Source organism: Notolepis coatsorum (genome assembly GCF_963971535.1).
Source record: "Notolepis coatsorum genome assembly, chromosome: 5".
Taxonomy (NCBI): Eukaryota; Metazoa; Chordata; class Actinopteri; order Aulopiformes; family Paralepididae; genus Notolepis; species Notolepis coatsorum.
Window position 1 is genome coordinate 25,940,567 of NC_140169.1, and position 20,294 is coordinate 25,960,860.

The 20,294-nt window shown below is 43.8% G+C and overlaps 1 protein-coding gene across 1 annotated transcript in view; it reads left to right on the top strand.

Moving 5' to 3' along the window:
• The window catches only part of LOC311228131 (disco-interacting protein 2 homolog A-like), a gene marked incomplete at its 5' end in the record, with an annotated part of 215,683 nt that overhangs the window by 43,246 nt on the left and 152,143 nt on the right, over positions 1–20,294 (top strand). Inside the window, one exon of the mRNA XM_084314044.1 lies at positions 15,373–15,672. Coding sequence (XP_084170170.1) covers positions 15,373–15,672 — 300 coding nt within the window. The remainder of the gene's footprint in view (positions 1–15,372; positions 15,673–20,294) is intronic.

The following is a 20,294-nucleotide window of genomic DNA, read 5'->3' on the forward strand; positions in this document are numbered from 1 at the left end:
CAAAAGATGAGAAAGGAGATGTTTCTCGAGGCCAAAATAGCCCTACAAGACAATGGCATTGTCTATAGAATGCGTTGGCCCACATCATTACAGATCGACTTCAAAGGGAAGCAGGTGATGTGTCATTCAAAAGAGGACGCTGATGTGTTTCTCAAGCAGAACAATCTTCATCAGAAAACTAATAAAAGCGGCCCAGCAACTGTTGAACACTAAGATGACAACCAACGGATCAAGATAAGTGACTGTTCTATGAACATTTGAACTTCTATCTCTTTACTTAATTTTTTTTTCCACCCATAGACATTTGCCCATAGCCATATTTATATCTAATTAATGATCTACGGTGTTGAATTAGAGCAGTCAATTGGTTATGTATCTCTGAACATTTGAACTGTCTTTTCTATTTACTTCATTATTATTTCACCAATGCTATGCCTACTATTATTGGAGGATAATCGATCACTAAAGAACTGCATAGGAGCCTACTGAATATTTATATTAATATATTTAATTAATGATCTACTGTGTTGAATTAGTGCAGTCAATTTGGTTATGCTGTACAGTAGCTTGTTGATTAACACAGTGCAGCTGTATTGGTTTAGTTTCGCTCGTCAAGCCTCTTGCCATACTTTAATATAGCAGGTTTTGAGGGCGGCTAGGTGGTGTAGTGGACAAGTCACTCGCCACCAGTGTGGAGACGCTAGGATTCGCGTGTTCGAATCCAGCTCTCCACATTGTTTTTCAGTTTGGCTGGTCGTCCGCAGTAATACACATTGGCCGTATTACGGGGAGGGAAAACTGAAGGGTGGGGATCGAACGTTGTGAACAAGCGACTCCTACAAGTCGGTTGGTGCGCCTGCGCAGTAGAACCAGGAAGTGTCGGGGGCAGCGTGAGCCTCCCACGCGTTACTCCTCGACACTGAGAGGTCGAGCTGCGCAGGTGAAAAGATGCGACTGCTGTTACCTCAAGTACCGGAGGGGACTTGTGCTATGTATGACTTAGTCCACATTGCAGCCGGCTTGTGGGAGGCAAGAAACAGCGTTCGTGACAGGGGAGGGTTGAATTGGATGATACGAAATTGGGATGGGAGAAAAATACAGAAAAATGGGAGAAAAAGTGGATCAAAAAAAAATATAGCAGGTTTTGTTTAGTGTTATTATTGTCATTATTATTATTTCCATTATCATGATCATCTTCACTACTGTCTTTTTTTTTCTTCTTTTATTATTATTATTGCAGCTTGTTATTCGCTTTTTTTCGAGACACTTAATCAAAGTATGCAAACTCTTTCAAGTGAGTCACGCAACATACTTTAATGTAACGTGTTTTGCTTAGTGTTATTATTATTGTCATTATTATTATCACGACCATCTTCACTACTGTATATTATTATTATTATTATTGCAGCTTGTTCGCTTTTTTTTTTTTTTTCGTTAGCTCTCCAAGAACATGAATTTTTGACAATTAGTGTGGTACTATAGGCTTGTTTGCATGCACATGGCTATATGAATGTGTGTGAGTACACATACATTCCTGGACAGGCATGTGTGTGTGTGTATGTGCGAACACACAGTACGTATGCATTTATTATTATTTCTCCTAAAAAGCCTACTTACTGCACAGATAGGTGCAGCACATATACGCATGCATTTAATATGATCTCGCTTAAAGCCCATTCACTGCGTTGGTATGAATACTACATTTACTATTTCATCTAAAGCTTTTTTTTTTTTTTTTCATTATGCATGGGCAGCAGGTGCACGCACACACTTATTATTTTCACTCAAAGCCCATTTCAGGTGTGTAAGTGCAGCATTAACGCAGGCACACGTGCAATACGTATATGCACTTTATTGCAGTTATTAGTTCATATAAAGTCCATCTGCTAAATGTGAGACATTTACTTGTGGCCATATCTGATGCCATAGCTTCAGTTTATAGGTTTAGTTCAAAAAGTTGTAAAAATCTCTCTGCTGGACAGAGACCACGAAACTCGGGAGAGGGCAGGAGCTCCGGGCACCACACCACACGCGTATCTCAGCGGGAGATGCTTCGGCGTGAGGGGGGAGGGGGGAGGAGGGAGGGGAGAGGGTGGAGGACGGAGGGGGGAGGAGGGAAGGGGGAGTAATGTTGTCTGTATCAGTTCTTTTTTATTTTTGTGTACTTGGCTTGGTCGCCCTATTGCAGTTTTATTTTATTGTTTTCAGTGTTTCTCATTTGCGGTGTACCCAGCACATCTATTCATTATCTTGCCGGTATTATGACCCAACCTAGATCAGCACAGCGGTCGGGAGGTGTACTTAGGTTTTGCAGCTGGAATTGCAGAGGCCTAAATCAACCGATCAAATGTAGTAAGGTGATACATCATCTTCAACATCTTGGCGCTAACATTGCTTTCCTTCAAGAGACCCACTTAAAGGGAACGGATCATATCAAATTAAAGAGGAGATGGGTGGGTCAGGTTTATCATTCGTCATTTCAAGGGAAATCCAGAGGGGTAGCCATTCTAATCCATAAATCTGTCAACTTTGTTTACTCCGATATTATCTCGGATCCTGGCGGGAGATTTGTGATAGTTATAGGACGGCTGTATGATGTACCAGTAATTCTGGCTAATGTATACGGCCCCAATTGGGACAATGAGAACTTTTTTCAAACACTGTTTGCCAGGATACCTGATATGTCAACACATTATCTGATTCAGGGTGGAGACCACAATGTCTGGATTAATCCTAGATTAGATCGCTCATCACCCAGGAATAGTGTACCTTCAAGATCTGCCAAAATCATTCATGCCTTTATGAATGAATTCAAGGTCTCTGACCCCTGGCGATTTTTAAACCCACAAGGAAGACAATATTCTTTCTTTTCACATGTTCATCAAACTTATTCTCGTATTGACTTTTTTCTGATTGATAATTGACTCATCCCATCACTACACTCCTGCTCTTATGAAGCGATCGTATTGTCGGATCATGCTCCAGTGCTTCTGGAGTTGTGCTTCCAGGAATATAACAACTCGCCACCTCCCTGGCACCTAAATTGCCGTTTATTGTCAAATGAGAATTTCGTTAATTTCATACACAACCAAATTGATTTTTTTATATCGACCAATAAGACCCCTGAGATTTCAGCATCTTTACTATGGGAGACATTGAAGGCATATCTGAGGGGTGAGATAATCTCATATAGCGCCTATGAAAGGAAGGATAGAAAAAGACAGATGAGTGACTTGACTAAGCAGATTAGTCAATTAGATAACATACATGCTACTCAACCATCCCCGGATGTCTATAAAGAACGTCTCTCCCTCCAAGCTAAATTTGATGTCCTCTCCTCTGCTTACGTGGAGGATCTAATGATTAAATCCAGACAGACGTACTATGAGCATGGAGACAAGTCTAATAAATTATTGGCCCATAAGTTACGACAGGCCTCTGCCTCACATCAGATCCCTCAAATCCAGACAACCAATGGTTTAACTACGGATCCCAAGCTAATTAATGAAGAATTTAAAAACTTTTATTCCTCCTTATATACATCTGAACAAACCTCTGACCCTTCTGCCTATGATAATTTTTTTAATTCATTGGATATACCACAGATAAACCCGGAGGCTGCCACAGGGCTGGAGGGACCAGTCACGATAGATGAGCTCAGAGAGGCCGCCTACTCTATGCAAACAGGGAAGTGTCCGGGGCTAGATGGTTACCCTATAGAGTTCTACAGGAAATTCTTTGATAAACTGGCACCCATTTTAATTGACATGTATGCAGATTCATTTAGGTCACTTAAGTTACCCCCATCCCTTACTCAAGCCTCGATTTCTCTGTTGCTAAAAAAAGATAAAGACCCCCTATCCTGTGGAAGTTATCGTCCTGTCAGTCAGTTGACGGTAGATTTAAAGCTTCTATCAAAGCTCTTAGCTATGCGCTTAGAACCTGTCCTTCCCACTATCATATCTCCAGACCAAACAGGTTTTATCCAGAATAGATATTCATTTTCCAACATTAGACGTCTCTTTAATGTCATATATAGCCCTTCCTCCACAACTAGCCCGGAGGCTGTCATCTCACTAGATGCGGCCAAAGCTTTTGACCGTGTGGAGTGGGGATATCTTTTCGACACATTGAAAAAGTTTGGACTGGGGGATAACTTTGTAGCTTGGGTGAAATTACTTTACACCTCTCCCACTGCCTCAGTAAGGACTAACAACACACGTTCAGCACAGTTCCATCTACACCGCTCCACGAGACAGGGTTGCAATTTGAGCCCACTCCTGTTCGATGTTGCCATTGAACCGTTGGCCATCGCACTTCGATCAGACCTTCGTATAAAAGGTATAATCAGAGGGGGTGTTGAACAGAGGACCTCCCTATATGCAGATGACCTGCTTCTATACGTGTCTGACATCTCCACATCTATTCCAGCTGCACTTGACATATTCACCCGATTTGGCCGTATTTCAGGGTATAAACTAAATTTAGACAAAAGTGAACTTCTTCCATTGAATGCAGAAGCTCGAAGTTATCCACTGCATAACTTCCCATTGAAAATTTCCCCCCATGGCTTCAAATATCTCGGTATCCAAATTAGGGATACATTTGGGGACCTATTCAAATTTAATTTTGGCTCTCTACTGACTCGATTTCAGGAAGATTTTGAACGTTGGTCATTATTACCTCTCTCTCTTGCTGCACGTATCAATTGCGTTAAGATGAACTCTCTCCCAAGGTTTTCTTATCTTGTCCAGTGCCTGCCTATCTTTCTTCCCCACTCATTCTTTCAAAAAATTGACAGCCTAGTGTCCAAATTTATTTGGAATAACAAAGTTCCCAGAATTAGTAAAGCTCTATTACAAAGGAGTAGATCTCTGGGTGGCATGGCTCTACCTAACTTCAGAGCCTACTATTGGGCAGCCAATCTCAGAATCATACAGCAATGGCTACAGTCAGACAAACCTCTGGTGTGCCCTATGTGGGTTGACATCGAAGCCTCATCTGTCAAACCTGCTTCACTAACCGGTCTTATACATGCCCCCATTAGTTCTCCATTGGCCCCCTACTTCAAAAATATAATCGTTAAAACTACATTCAGAATTTGGAATCAATTCAGACGCCACTTTGGGTTTAAAACTCTATCCCACTTGGCCCCGATAGCAGCTAACCCTTTATTTCACCCCTCATTGATGGATGGAGCATTCTCCTTATGGGCCTCACTCGGTATTAAAACACTAGGTGACCTATATATAGATAATGTTTTTGCCTCCTTTCAGCAATTATCAGAGAAATATTCAATCCATAGCCGACATTTCTTTCGGTATCTACAGATTCGTAGCTATGTCTGTAGCATTAACCCTATATTTCCCAACCTTCCAGAGGTAACACCCATCGACTCCTTTTTAACCCCGATGTCTTCCATCAAGGGCATGATATCGACTATGTACAATCTCATTCTCTCCTTATGTCCAACCACAATACACAATATTAAAAGTAAATGGGAGGAGGATTTAGAGGAGGAGATCTCGGATGACATTTGGGTTGACATTCTACGTCTTGTTCATTCTTCTTCTATTTGTGCAAGACACGGGCTGATACAATGCAAAATTGTTCATCGAGTACACCTGACGAAAGTCAGATTAGCCAAAATGTATGAAGATATCGATCCTATATGTGATAGATGTCATTCGGCCCCAGCCACATATACTCACATGTTTTGGACATGCCCCTCCTTGCACAGGTATTGGACAAATATTTTTGAAACCATCTCGGGAAGTATTGAGACAAATCTTGAACCAAATGTATTGACAGCGCTTTTTGGATACTCCCCACCTATGTTATCACTTTCAAAGCACAAAGCACACATTGTGGCATTTACCACTCTACTGGCCAGGCGGCTGATTCTGTTTAAATGGAAGTCCGCTGCTCCCCCCACTCACCTTCACTGGATTAGAGACATACTATACTTTATCAAACTTGAAAAGATAAGATGCACTCTGAGAGGTTCTTCATCTATGTTCAAGAAAACGTGGGGTTCATTCCTTGTACTTGTGGATGATGTACAGTTCCATACTATTCCAGAATAACAATTTGTATGCTGCTTGTTGGTATTCATCTGTGTGAACGTTAATTCAACGTGAGTTATTTGATATACCGGATATACATTGGAGAAGCATATTTGGGTACCTAAACATGTGCTATATATTTGATATACTATGTATATACGTTTGAGACGACTGTCGAGCGACCAAGTCAGTGTTTGTTTGTATTATTATTTACTTTTGAACTCTGTTTTATTTTTTCTTGTTTTTTATTTTTTTATTTTATTTTCTTCTGTTTAATGTTGTTATCTGTTCTATGTGGACAATGACAATACAACAATGTATATATACAGACATATACTTATAATGTCTATGTCCTCAAAAAAGTATAATAAACAAAAAAGTGAAAAAAAAAAAAAAAAATTCCGGCTGGTGTGCTCCCTATCAGTGGCTGACTGGACCACTTTCTGCTATATTTACAACTCGGGCAGAGCTGGCTGACAGCCAAGAAGGTCCCTCGCGTAGTCTTCTTGATATGACATCCAGCATCGCACACCGGACACTGTTGGAATAAGTCTAGTAGACAGTCTTCGTAAACGATGTATTTCTGGACCTCATAGATTGGTTTTGACGGTTTCATGCTCGCTCAAGGGAGAAAAACACAAATAAATAACACAGCACAGCACAACTGGCACATCTATACTGCTTTTCTATTTACCGGTCATGGAGATTTTTGTAACAACTTACGCTACAATCGAGGGCTCGCTCATCAATGAGTCAATGTTGAACGTGGAATCATGAGGCTCTGGAACGTCTATTGAGCTGTAGGTCACTTCATCCTCATCGGACTCCAGTCGTGGTCTTTTACTGGGTCTAAACGCCTTCACAGGTGTTGACGTGGAGGGTCCCTGTTGACTAGACCAGTAGCCAGTAGTTGTGGTCGCCACCCCGACAGATACAGACACGACTTTCGCCTGAACACCTATTTACAAAACATAGTTTAGTCAAACAAGGGAGACTATAGTTCAAACTGTACAGATTGCTATAGATACAAGATTGTTTATTGTCATGTGCAGTTAAACAGGCCGCAGTTAAAAATGTGCTTTAGTGATTCAGAGTTGGGGGGGGAAGGGTGTCAGATCAGAGAGCCTGGCAGGCACAAAACTAGGGGGGCATGTAATTACGAGGATTTACTGAAACTGCAAGCAGTGACAGAAGGCATGCACATTAAAGGTGAAAAGCGTAGACCTGACAAAGAATGTGAAGTGTGCATAAAGGGGAAGTTCACTCAATCGAGAAACAGAAGTCCCACAGAAAAAGTAAAGGTACCACTTGAGCTAGTTAACTGCTGTACAGACCCGAGTATGAGACGTTGCGACAGAACTAGGAGGGTCCCCAAAAACGAACTTGGTGAAGTACGCATCCACGGGAAAAGCGTGCAAAGACGTATTAGTAGCTTTACAGCCAGGAACAGAACATGTCCTGCAGGGTTTGCTCATCGTGGAAGATAGGCAAGTTACTGCACTCCTGTTCTCCGGTATGTAGGAAGGTAGAGGTACTTCTCTAGTCTAGGTAGAATGGGGGCGGGCATTAGCTCCAACCACAGAGCCAATCGCATCACTGTGCGCTACCCAGAACCCGAATGACGTGACTCAGGCCTTCAAATCAGGATGGCCTAATTTACTGGAGGAGGAAAGGGTCTGAGCTGAATCAGAGCAATCCGCCAATATGGTATTTAGACACTAAAACACATTGATACTAACACCTATTACTATAATACAATGCTAGAGACTGAAAAATGACATTTATAATGCATGTCACCTTTAATATTTTACTAATCCATGATTTAACTTTAAGTTAACTTAAGTTTCAATGTCTTGATTAGATTTATTTTGTATCCACATTATGCTTTTTGTTCCCCCTTCCCTTCCATGTATTTGTCAGAATTGGTACGAATAGCTAAAAACAAGACTGAGACGGTGACTAATGCATTAACAGCCTGGAACAGCTCTGGAAAGCAAATAATTCCCTTTTTATTGGCCCTTTGTTAGATCCTGATCAAACAAGAGGAGAGAGAGTGTCTTCTGTGTGATCTCAGTCCTACTCGCTCTTGGTCAGATTCTAGTCTGCCCTACCCGGAACCACTGTCAGCTTTATAGGATCTTCGTCATAACTATGATAGCCCACCCCGTTCTGGTTGTCATGTGCCGCGTTGTCATGACAACTGCTAAATAACCTTTCACACATTAAAATGCAGTTTTCTACTGTTTCATTAAGATGAACCCCTCTCCCTCGCTCTCGCTATCAGTTTGTTCTTACAAGGAATTAAAAACATTCTCTCGCTGGCAGTGTGCCTCACAACAATCACCCTGCTCTACTGAACCACCGTCTCCTGCTTCCATGCACATTTCGATCTCACCGTTTTAGCTGTGATCATCTCCCCCCAATCTATACATCACATAGATTGAAAAAGCACCCCAAATCCTTCATTCCCCCCTTTGATTCTTAATCAACCTTCAGAATCAACAGACTCCTTGGTTTTTCAATTAATTATACCCAAAAATAGACAATTAGGGCCCCGCCGTCTGCTGTTTTGCCTTATTGTTTTCCATTACCCGCATCACCCCTAAACCAGAAAGGATAGACAACGGTCAGGGAGGAGAGAGAGAGAGAGAGACGACACACCTAAACCCTTCGGCCCCCCTATTAGGTACACCCCACGTCCAAATCAGAGCGCTCCCTTCCCTCTTACAGTACACCTCCCATCTTGGGCCGGTCCCGTCTCCTAGGGCAAGGGCCCCTTTCAGTGACGGCTCCTTTCCTGAGCTGGTCCCCCTTCCAGGGCGTGGTCCCCTAGGCAAAAATGTCTCCCCTGGTCTGCTACTGCTCAGTGTCTCTGGCTGTCCTCTCCACATCTGCTCCTCCACCGCCGCCGTCTCCTCTCTCTCGTCGTGGATGATCTGTGTACCAGGCTACGGTGCCTGGCCCCTGCGGCTTCCTCCTCCTCCAGTCTGTCTCCTGGTCGTCTCCACCACTGTCGGTGTCTCCCCCCGCTGAAAGCAGAAACACAACACCGGCAGTCGTCTGTACATTCGACTTCCCTTGTTTTGCTATTAGTCTACCACCTTCTCCACACCTATTCTCCATCTTACAGGGCGGTTCCCTGTTTGTTGTCTTCCGGCGTGACACTTGCAGCTTCCGCGCAACTCTTCATCCCAGTTTGACCCCCAGCGCGCGCCAGTTCTTCTGGTGACGTGTCTTCTGAAGACCCTGCCTATCTATTAGGTGTGAGAAGGCCCCACTGGAATTCAAACTCCCTCTTTATTCCATAATTGACCCATACAAATAACTGCACCTCCTCTGTCTGTGCAATTCTTATTTAATCCATTGTATGATTAAACTCTATTTAATTAACCTGTATATCAATATTATTATTATAATAGATCCACTCTCTGTGCTGCAGTAGATTGACTATTGAATCACTCCCCCACTCAGCCACTAGATGGTAGTACAGGCCTATATCTAAATATTCCCCTATGGGTAATGAAAACTCCCCAGCACTACCCCCTCTCCGCCACTAGGTGGCGACCTACTCCTCCTCTATGGTGGTTTAGTTGACGTGTCACTTCCTGGTTCTTATCTGTTGTTATCTCCTCGTGGTGCTCACGGCCATTTTGTCTCGGTGCAAATGGCTACTCTCTCAAACAAACGAACGCTGCCCTTCCTTCCAAGGCCTAAAAACACCGCTGTTTTCCTCTCTTTCCTATCAGGGGATGCTTCTCCCGGACTAAACTCTTGCTTATCGGACATAATACACAGTTTAAGGTAAATTCCCGACCGACTTTCCTCCCGTCAAAACAAATTCCGGCCGTCTTGAGACCACAGCGACCAGTTTAAGGTGGGCCGTCTCAGGCGACAGTCTTGTCATAACAATCCCGCCATAACAGATTTCAGTCTGGTTCAGCACCCCCCCCTCTCCTCATCTCTCTCATTATGGCTCCTTCTGCCCTATTTTGCTTTCTTTCGTCATCTATGACTGTGTTGGTTTCAAAACAAAACTGTGCCGCTCTGCTGTTATTCAAACACACAGCTGGCATTCTCTCTGTGTCAAACTAAATATGTTTACGTTTACGGATGCACTATCTGTTCGTTTTTATTTGGCTTAAAAGATCAAAACAACCACGTGTGCACAGTGAACTCACATCTTTCTCCTAAGCGCTGTTTCTCCTACAGCGCTGGTCCGCCTCATGACCGCTCGACTCGCCGCTCTCTCCCAGGGCTGGCCGGCCTTGCTTCGATCATGATTCTCCCACACACGATGACTGTTGTCCACTGTCGCCCCATTATTGAAAAAGTCTTTATCCGTTGTTCTTATCTCTTGCAAATCCGGCTGTCATCATCGGCAACCAACTGTTCCCGTTGTTTTTATCTCTTGCAAATCCGGCTGTCATCGGCAACAACTGTTAGATCCTGATCAAACTGGCCAGTATCACGTCTTCGTCTGTTTGGCTCTCCATCCAATTCCTCTGCGTTGTCATTTTAATGGTCCTGACGTCTCCTATACTGGCAGATAAGATCCTTATCTCTCCCCGTTAGTACAATCCGCAAACCATAATAATTCTCCACCTCCGTAAGAATCCGACACTTCGACAATGTGAAATACCTTACAAGGAAAAGCGTGGTTTTATTTGATAAACAGAAACCTCAGCTCAGATGTTAACAGATTGTATTGTCCTTGAAGAGTCTATTCTAATGACCTTTCGGTGTGTTCGTCTATCGTCCTTTTGTTATTCAGTCCAATAGTGTTCAGGCCTGGTCGTCAGCCTAACCCTCCTCGCGTTAGCCGAAGCTAATGATGATGTGGCATCCTTCCTCCCCCCCCCCCCCCCCCCCCCCCTCTCGATGAGAGGAGAGAGTGTCTTCTGTGTGATCTCAGTCCTACTCGCTCTTGGTCAGATTCTAGTCTGCCCTACCCGGAACCACTGTCAGCTTTATAGGATCTTCGTCATAACTATGATAGCCCACCCCTTTCTGGTTGTCATGTGCCGCGTTGTCATGACAACTGCTAAATAACCTTTCACACATTAAAATGCAGTTTTCTACTGTTTCATTAAGATGAACCCCTCTCCCTCGCTCTCGCTATCAGTTTGTTCTTACAAGGAATTCAAAACATTCTCTCGCTGGCAGTGTGCCTCACAACAATCACCCTGCTCTACTGAACCACTGTCTCCTGCTTCCATGCACATTTCGATCTCACTGTTTTAGCTGTGATCATCTCCCCCCAATCTATACATCACATACATTGAAAAAGCACCCCAAATCCTTCACCTTGGATTGATGGACCTGCTTGTAAGTGTGTTAGGTTACTGTGAGTGATTAGTAGACAGATTAATGATATAGATACTTCCACCAGACATGCTGTCCCTCAGTTTAACTCAGTACACACACACATGCACACACATGCGCAGACGTGCATGCACACACACACACACACACACACACACACACACACACACACACACACACACACACACACACACATACACATACACATACACACACACACATGCGTGGACACACACACACATGCACATTCACTCATGCATACTCACACACACATGCGTGGACACACACACATGCACATTCACTCATGCATACTCACACACACACAGACACCTTGTGAACTCACTCTTTTGCTTTTGCTCTGCTAATGTCCTCTACTCTCTCTCCCTCTTTATCTCCCCTTTTCCCTCCTCTCCCATTCTGTCTATCTCTCTCTCTCTCGCTCTCGCTCTCGCTCTCGCTCTCTCTCCCTCTCTGTCTCTCTCTGTCTCTCTGTCTGTCTCTCTTTCCCTCTCTGTCTCTCTCTGTCTCTCTCTCTCCCTCCCCATCTCTCTGTGGACTTTTGATTATTTTTCTAGATTATCCGTCTCATGTATTGTTAGCCCAGAGGTAGTTGGTGTAATAGTTTGACACATGTGTGAGTGAGTTGTGTCTGTTTATTGCAGTCATTGTGTGTTTACTGCAGTCATTGGGTCTCATTCTCCAACATTTCCCAAAGACTTCTCTTAGGGCAACCATCTTGGGACGACTAAGATTGAACCAACGACAAGATCACTCTGATTCCCCAACACGTGGGGAAGCTGTCTTAAGTGGCCCAAACAATCCCAGCTGGGATGCCGGCGATGAGGAATGTCACTATGAACACGCGTTCCCGTCTAGGTCATTTGCATACAAGACACGCCTCCGAGAGCTCCTTATAAGCCAGGCTCTGTGCCATGTGCAAATGAAATTGCAAAAAGTCGAGAGTTTAGACACACCTGTCCAGCTCATTAAATGCAACTGATGCGATGCAAATGGTGCAATTAATGGATTGTCATCATATATACAGGCTACTACAGCTCGTGGCCACCTGCCGCAGCGCATGCGCGCACACCCACACACACACACACACACACACACACACACACACACACACGCTCGCAGTACTGTATAGTCTACGTGCGTAATGAATGAACGCAGTAGGCTTATATTATTCTAATAACTTGTTTTATTAGGAAATCACAGATACTGCGCTGCCTATAGTAGTACAGTCCACCAGTCCGCTGCCAGACTCTGGCGGCCTTAATATGTGTACTGTACTTACTGTACGTATAGGGCAGAGCATATTATATAGTATCTACTAAATCCTAATTAAACAAGTAATTAGAATAATATAAGCCTACTGTTCATTCATTAGACACATAGGCTACATAGTGTATTCCAATATCTGTTTTATTGATTAAGGATATATTTGAAAGAATGCAGGTTATAGCTATATAAAACAAATGTCTGTCCCATTGTACCAATCAATGGGATATATTGCATGTTGGCTATAACATGCATTCTTTCAAATGTATAATTAATCAATAAAACAGATATTTAACAAATAAGAAATACAAATGCCACAGAAGCATAATTGTGCATAATTGTGTTTGAATATCTGAGTAATTAAGTAATTATACATTTGTCCAAAATAGCTGGTTCAGATATGGTTAATCCGGCTGCCCTGTGATCAGATGAATCCATATTATTTATTTTTCCGACATCAAATGCGTAATTTTTTATCGTACAAATATTGTCATATTTATTTTTAATTATGATTAATTAATTAATTCCAAGGAGGCCTGTAGGGTTGACATGAAGGAATCACTATGATTCCTCCCAAATAAAGCCCTGGGCGCCAGGCATTGTGCCCATCTTATACCACTCTCTGCCAGCACTGTAAGCCTATGGAGATGTTTACCTTCTTTGCAGGGCTATAACCTTTTAAATTGTATTGCTATATTGACATTACTATGGCCCATTCAACATCAATTATCTATCGTTCAGGAATGTTATATTTTTTCATTCATACATTGTTGTGTTACTAGCGTCGAGAATATAAGTATGTTTTTAATCTTTTCTGCTGTAATTCCAAAAACGCTAGTTATAGGCCCTGAAGCATAATATAGATTATCGATTGGTGTTTATTTCCCATACATGCTATATTAAAAACTTCAAATGTATATGATCGGTATACATTATGCTTCATCATGCGTGAAGGAAAGGGGGGGGGGTCGTTTATAATAAGTAACGGCTTTATTTACTATGGCTTGATACGTTGATCAGATGGTTTGCAGTGAAATTAATAAACAATCGGGCAGAAAATAACGTTACTGTCCTCTTACTGTTCGCCGATGAAACTGGGGGAGAAAGATCCCACTTATTTGACACCGATCTCCTACATCCATTTCCGGTTTGTATGGCGCAATAAACGGCAAAATCATATCGATTATTGCGTTATGGCAGCGATCCATATGTACTATAGTGTTTGTCTGTAGTCCCATAGCAAGATATTACTGCCGGAGGAATTTCCTCGACGCACCAATCACAACATCCGGTTTTGAGAGTGTAACTCGCCCGACCATCCACCAGGCGGCGGTATTGAGGCGTTGCAGTCCCAATCAGGGTCCCGCTGCAGCACCGGAGGTTGGGTGGATGAATTATGAATGCCATGGCGAAAAAATAAAATATTGATCTAAAAAACGCTGTACAGCGTTGTTGGCGTTCAACGTATGGCGGGCAATAACGCTGTACAGCGTTTTTGGCGCCCAATGGGAACACAGAGCACACCAGTCTGTCAAGTTAAGTGTGCTCCTCAGCTCTCCTAAATCCTGCTCTCAGGGACGGCCCTAAGATGTCTCAAATAGCCCTGAGAGCAAATTTCTTGTCGTAAGTCCGTTGGAGAATAAGACCCATTGTGTGTTTACTGCAATCATTGTCTGTTTACTGCAGAAGTGTGGCTGTGTTTTGTTTTAAATATGTACAAAATTTAATAAAATAAAATTTACCACATAAAATGCTATTGTTCGTAACTTGTTTGTTTCATGAAAACGTTCTTCCGTAAACAGATGGAGCCATACCATTGTACCACCATGTTCTCACTGAGTCTCTGACCAGTGCTGCCTTTATTTAACTGAATTGATCCTGTCAGGAAGAACAGAAGGTTCTGGAAGCTTGGCAGATGAAGCAGAACGTGTGCTCATTTAGATTGATCCATACCTGGTTTTGAAGTTGTCAGTTTTATTTTTGTGAAGCCCCTCTGTAGTCAGCCGCCTCAGGAGAGACACTAACATCATCACTGTCTGGGGGCTCGGCCCATAATGACTTTAGCAGACACCGCAACAAGCTCTGGGTTGATTCTCCTCCCCTGTTTGACCCAGGAAATACGCTGTTGTACGATGCCTTTCCATAGATCCTTCTTGCTGTGTTTTATTTAAATGGAGACACCGGCATCACCGTTGGTTAGTGTTATGACTTAAAAACATCCATGATGACGGTGACCTCCGACCGCTAATGGTCCCTTGGCTCTCCATCCTGTCTGAACACGGTGTTCTCCGGCCTGTCCAGAAGGTCTCACAGTCTTCTCTTCTACATTCAGTGTAGTTTTAGAAGGCGCTGACATCTCTCTACATTTGGGTATAAGGGGGCTTGAGTGGAATTCAAAGCAATGCTGCTGTTAACGCCACAAGGATATGTAACACCCGGCGCTCCCTCAGCCCTCCTCCTCCTCCATCTTCATCTAACCATCTGTCCTTCTCACTGACTTATATTCATACTGTAGAGCAGTGTCTCTTAAAACCGTGGGTCCTCACCCCCAACACAAGACTAACTTTCTCTCCATTTGGGTCCCCGTTCCATCCGGTTCTCGGCTTTGAGCGTATCAATGCAGACGTTAGGAATGCTCTGAGCAGGTCTCGGGCCATGTTGTGTTCAGCTGTTGTGACGCTGCTCCCCCTGTCGCTCACAGACACGTCGTCGGCGTCGGAGGACGAGGGCTCGCTGCGGAGGCAGGGACGTCTGGCCACCTCCACCCCCTACCAGGGCCACAGCCACCCCACCGTAGAGCACTGGTTTAACCGCGTCATCCAGGGCTCCTCCACCTCATCCTCCGCGTCATCCACCTCATCCCACCCGGGAGGGAGAGCCGTCGCCACCACCACCGCCACCAACAACACCACCAACAACACCACCTCCGCCGCCCACGCGGGGGTCAACACCAACCTGGCCGCCAGCACGCTGGCCGACCTCATGGCACACACCCAGCTAGGTCAGTGACGTGCACGCACACACACACACACAGGCTTGCACGCCGTCCGACGGTGTTGATTTAGTCAATGAGGACTTTGATTAAAAAAAATCGTCAAAAAACTTTTTTTATATGACGAAATAAAAACTAAACAATAATGTCAAAGACTTAAATATGAGATAATATAGATATAGATTTTCATGTAGAGTAATAATTTATTAAAACACATCTCCACAGAGCTTTTAGAAAGGTTCAGAATAAAAGTATTGCTTTTCCCCAAAAATGATTATGATTTTATTTTTTTTATAATGAATTCATCATTTAAAAAAATTTGCGGGTCCAAAAGGAATGTTGTTGTTTACATGTTGCTGGCATGTATCCGCTCCCAATTTCCCATTTCACCGCATGGAATGCACCTGATTGGATAAATGACATGCTGGTGCTCTAGTGCGACATCTAGTGTCATCTAGTGAATGTTATCTATAGCACCTTTAACGAATGGACAAATGATTTGGCTGATATATATATATATATATATATATATATATATATATATATATATATATATATATATATATATATATATATATATATATATATATATATATATATTGTTTTAATACAATGACCTACAATCCTACATGCTCACCTTGCACAAGTCTGCACAACCATACATTGCATTCTTATGGTTGGGTGAACCACGGGTTGATCTAATGAGCTGTCATCTAAGCTGTGTGAGGAGAGGAGATCTCCACGATGCACATAGCACACAAATGACATGCCTAAACACAAACAAGTGCCATTGGCTACATAATACAATGCGTTTAATCTACATAGAACTAATTGAAAATGATGAAACATCTAGATAGATTGATTATGGTATGTTGCCGTTTGCTTTGAAGCAATCCCAGTGATGAAGACGTTTCACCTGTGAAAACAATCTTTCAACCTGCTGTTTTTTATTCAGGCATTTTTAAGAAGCATGAGTGGATAGAGCAGAGCTTCTTTACGTGCCACAAACAATTCTAGCACACTGCATTTCATTCCAACTTGTTTCACCTTTGTGGATATCAGGTTGCCTGCAGGGTCCTAGTGCCCGACCACACACTGTGTCATAAGATGCATGCGGTTTAGACTCTAGTAGGACGTGTTGGAGTGAAGCGCATTCAAAATCATCTGCATGTTTGATGACAGATTAATGTAATTCTTTAATCTAATTTAATTCTAAGAATCTAAATTGACAAAAAGAATTGTGATTGGCAAAAAAAAATCTAAAACTTCTATAGATTTTGTAGACTAAAACAAGACTAAAACTAACAATAATCAAATTATTAAAATGTGACTAATACTATGCATTTTAGTCAAAAGACTATAGACTAAATCAAAACACTGCCATCCATCATCTCTGTACATAATATAGTGGTGCCAGGAGTCATACCATCTATCTGTACATATTATGTTAGTGGTGCCAGGAGTCATACCATCTATCTGTACATATTATGTTAGTGGAGTCAGGAGTCATACCATCTATCTGTACATATTAAGTTAGTGGTGCCAGGAGTCATACCATCTAGCTGTACATATTATGTTAGTGGAGTCAGGAGTCATATCATCTATCTGTACATATTATGTTAGTGGTGCCAGGAGTCATACCATCTATCTGTACATATTATGTTAGTGGTGCCAGGAGTCATACCATCTATCTGTACATATTATGTTAGTGGAGTCAGGAGTCATATCATCTACTGTATCTGTACATGTTCTAGTGGTCCCAGGAGTCCATCATCTATGTATACTGTATAATGCTAGTGGTCTCAGCGCTCTGTGGCCTTCCCCTTGTTATTATGGAGCTTTTTCACAGCTTCCCTTCACAGCTCTCTCTGCCAGTTAATGGTTCCAGAGGTGTTGGTTGTCTGAGTTGTATCTGTTTTCCTGCCTGGAAACAAATAGCTCCACTGTACTCTGCTGGGAAAACTAGCTGGGAGCGGTGCGTCACACGGGGAAGGTGTGTAACCGCGTCCTCACCGGTATGGTGGAGCCAGAATGACCATGCCGAGGTCTGATCTGTCTGATCTTGATCACATTCCCCCAAATATCTTGTCACATTTGCGATGTCCTTCCGGCAGGGCATACGCTACATGATAATAGAAGTGTGACAGTGACATACAGTTACAATACCACCCCTCCCGGCACCCCCAGTGCACGGCTCCAAGTTTTTTTCTTTTTTTTTCTTTCTTTTTTTTTACTTCTCCCACAACCTGACGTTTGTTGATGATTGCGGTGGAACAGTGGTGCGTCCTGGCGCTGCTAGCTAAGCAGGCTTTTCATCCCCGTGATGATATCCAAACGTATATTCCTCAGCTGTAACTATTCCACTATTATGGTTGCAGCTCCTGTCACAGGCGGCCGCGTGCTGCCGTATCAGCTACCATCAACGACCATGATCTCGGAGAGGCACTCTGGTCAAGTCTGTCAGGGAGCGACACGGAGAGGCACTCTGGTCAAGTCTGTCAGGGAGCGACACGGAGAGGCACTCTGGTCAAGTCTGTCAGGGAGCGACACGGAGAGGCACTCTGGTCAAGTCTGTCAGGGAGCGACACGGAGAGGCACTCTGGTCAAGTCTGTCAGGGAGCGACACGGAGAGGCACTCTGGTCAAGTCTGTCAGGGAGCGACACGGAGAGGCACTCTGGTCAAGTCTGTCAGGGAGCGACACGGAGAGGCACTCTGGTCAAGTCTGTCAGGGGCGACACAAGAAGTGAGTCATTATCCCCTCCGTATTGGTGTCACTCCGTTTGCCGCGGAAGTGTGTGTGCGTGTGTGTGTGCGCGCGTGTGTGTGAGAGAGGAAAAGTCGCAGCCCGGTTAATGAAATCCGGAGGATTTATCTCTGTTTAGTCTCAGCCTTAATGGCGGGTGTTTTTGAGTCTTGTGTGTCTGATTTGTCTCTCCTCAGTCTCGGTCTCTCCTCAGTCTCTCCTCAGTCTCAGTCTCTCCTCAGTCTCTCCTCAGTCTCTCCTCAGTCTCTCCTCAGTCTCAGTCTCTCCTCAGTCTCTCCTCAGTCTCTCCTCAGTCTCAGTCTCTCCTCAGTCTCTCTTCAGTCTCAGTCTCTCCTCAGTTTCAGTCTCTCCTCAGTCTCTCTTCAGTCTCAGTCTCTCCTCAGTCTCTCTTCAGTCTCAGTCTCTCCTCAGTCTCTCCTCAGTCTCTCCTCAGTCTCTCCTCAGTCTCTCTTCAGTCTCTCCTCAGTCTCTCTTCAGTCTCAGTCTCTCCTCAGTCTCTCTTCAGTCTCAGTCTCTCCTCAGTCTCTCCTCAGTCTCTCCTCAGTCTCTCCTCAGTCTCTCTTCAGTCTCTCCTCAGTCTCTCCTCAGTCTCCTCAGTCTCTCCTCAGTCTCCTCAGTCTCTCCTCAGTCTCCTCAGTCTCTCCTCAGTCTCTCCTTAGTCTCAGTCTCTCCTCAGTCTCTCCTCAGTCTCTCCTCAGTCTCTCCTTAGTATCAGTCTCTCCTCAGTCTCTCCTCAGTCTCGCCATTAGTTCTCCGGCTGCTGGCAGCAGTCCATGCCGACTGTTAAGGAGCCTGATGGCCGCTGGTATGAAGGACTATGAAGTCAAGGGGGTATGAGTCTGTGGCAGAACGTGCTCCTCATAGAGGGGGTGGGAGGGCTTCTCCAGGATAGCAGCCAGCTTCCTTCTCATCTTGGCTAGCTCCTCATAGAGGGGGTAGGAGGGCTTCTCCAGGATAGCAGCCAGCTTCCTTCTCATCCTCCAAATGTTTTTTGTCCTACTGTTCAATAAAGGTTTAATGAATCGTATATCGGTACTTGATATTGGCCGATACTTGAACTTAACTAAAAGCTTAAGACTCCAGATTGGTATCCGCTGAGAGGAAGTGCTGAGAGGAAGTATGAGTACAGTCTCTTAGTCATTCTACATGTGTTCCTTCCAGGCACCACATTCTCTACAGTGAACTTGACTCATTAGTCAGTCTATCCCATCTCCGGGCAATATATTGCCCTCATCTATTCCCTCGAAAAGCTGGTCACGTATCGTTGTCTCCTTCAGACACTGATACCTGTTCAGTGTTTTCTTTTTTCTTCTTTTCCAGTGTGAAATGACGCGGATTACCGGAGGGTTAGCTGATCCCGGGTCTGTGTTGCTCTGTTGTGATACCGTGGCATCCTTTCATCTGGCTTTAAGACTCCAGTATGAGGGGTGGGGGTGGGGGGGGATTCATAATGCTCTCAGAGACTCCACTATTAATCATATTACACAGGCATCTAGTTCTCTGCGGATAGTGAGGGTATAGTGAGACAGTCACTATATAATATGTTTCCTAACTTGTCAGATAGTTTTGTGTGCTAACCCACGAGGTAGAGCTTCGCTCATTAGCCAAAGCCCTTAACACTTTCACTGCCACACACAAGATATCTCGGGTTTCCGATAGTTATGTTGAAAGCCACTCACGAGATTTCTCGGATTTTTTATTTTTTTTTCCGATCTGAAATCATATTGCATCACGCGAGCATACACGAGCGCCGCCGGCGATCATATGTGGAAAAAAGCGCCCCCTATCGTCTCCCAGATGACATAAGGGATTTTGGAATGGACTCAATGAAAATGGATAGGGAAAGAAATCCGGTACTCCACATTT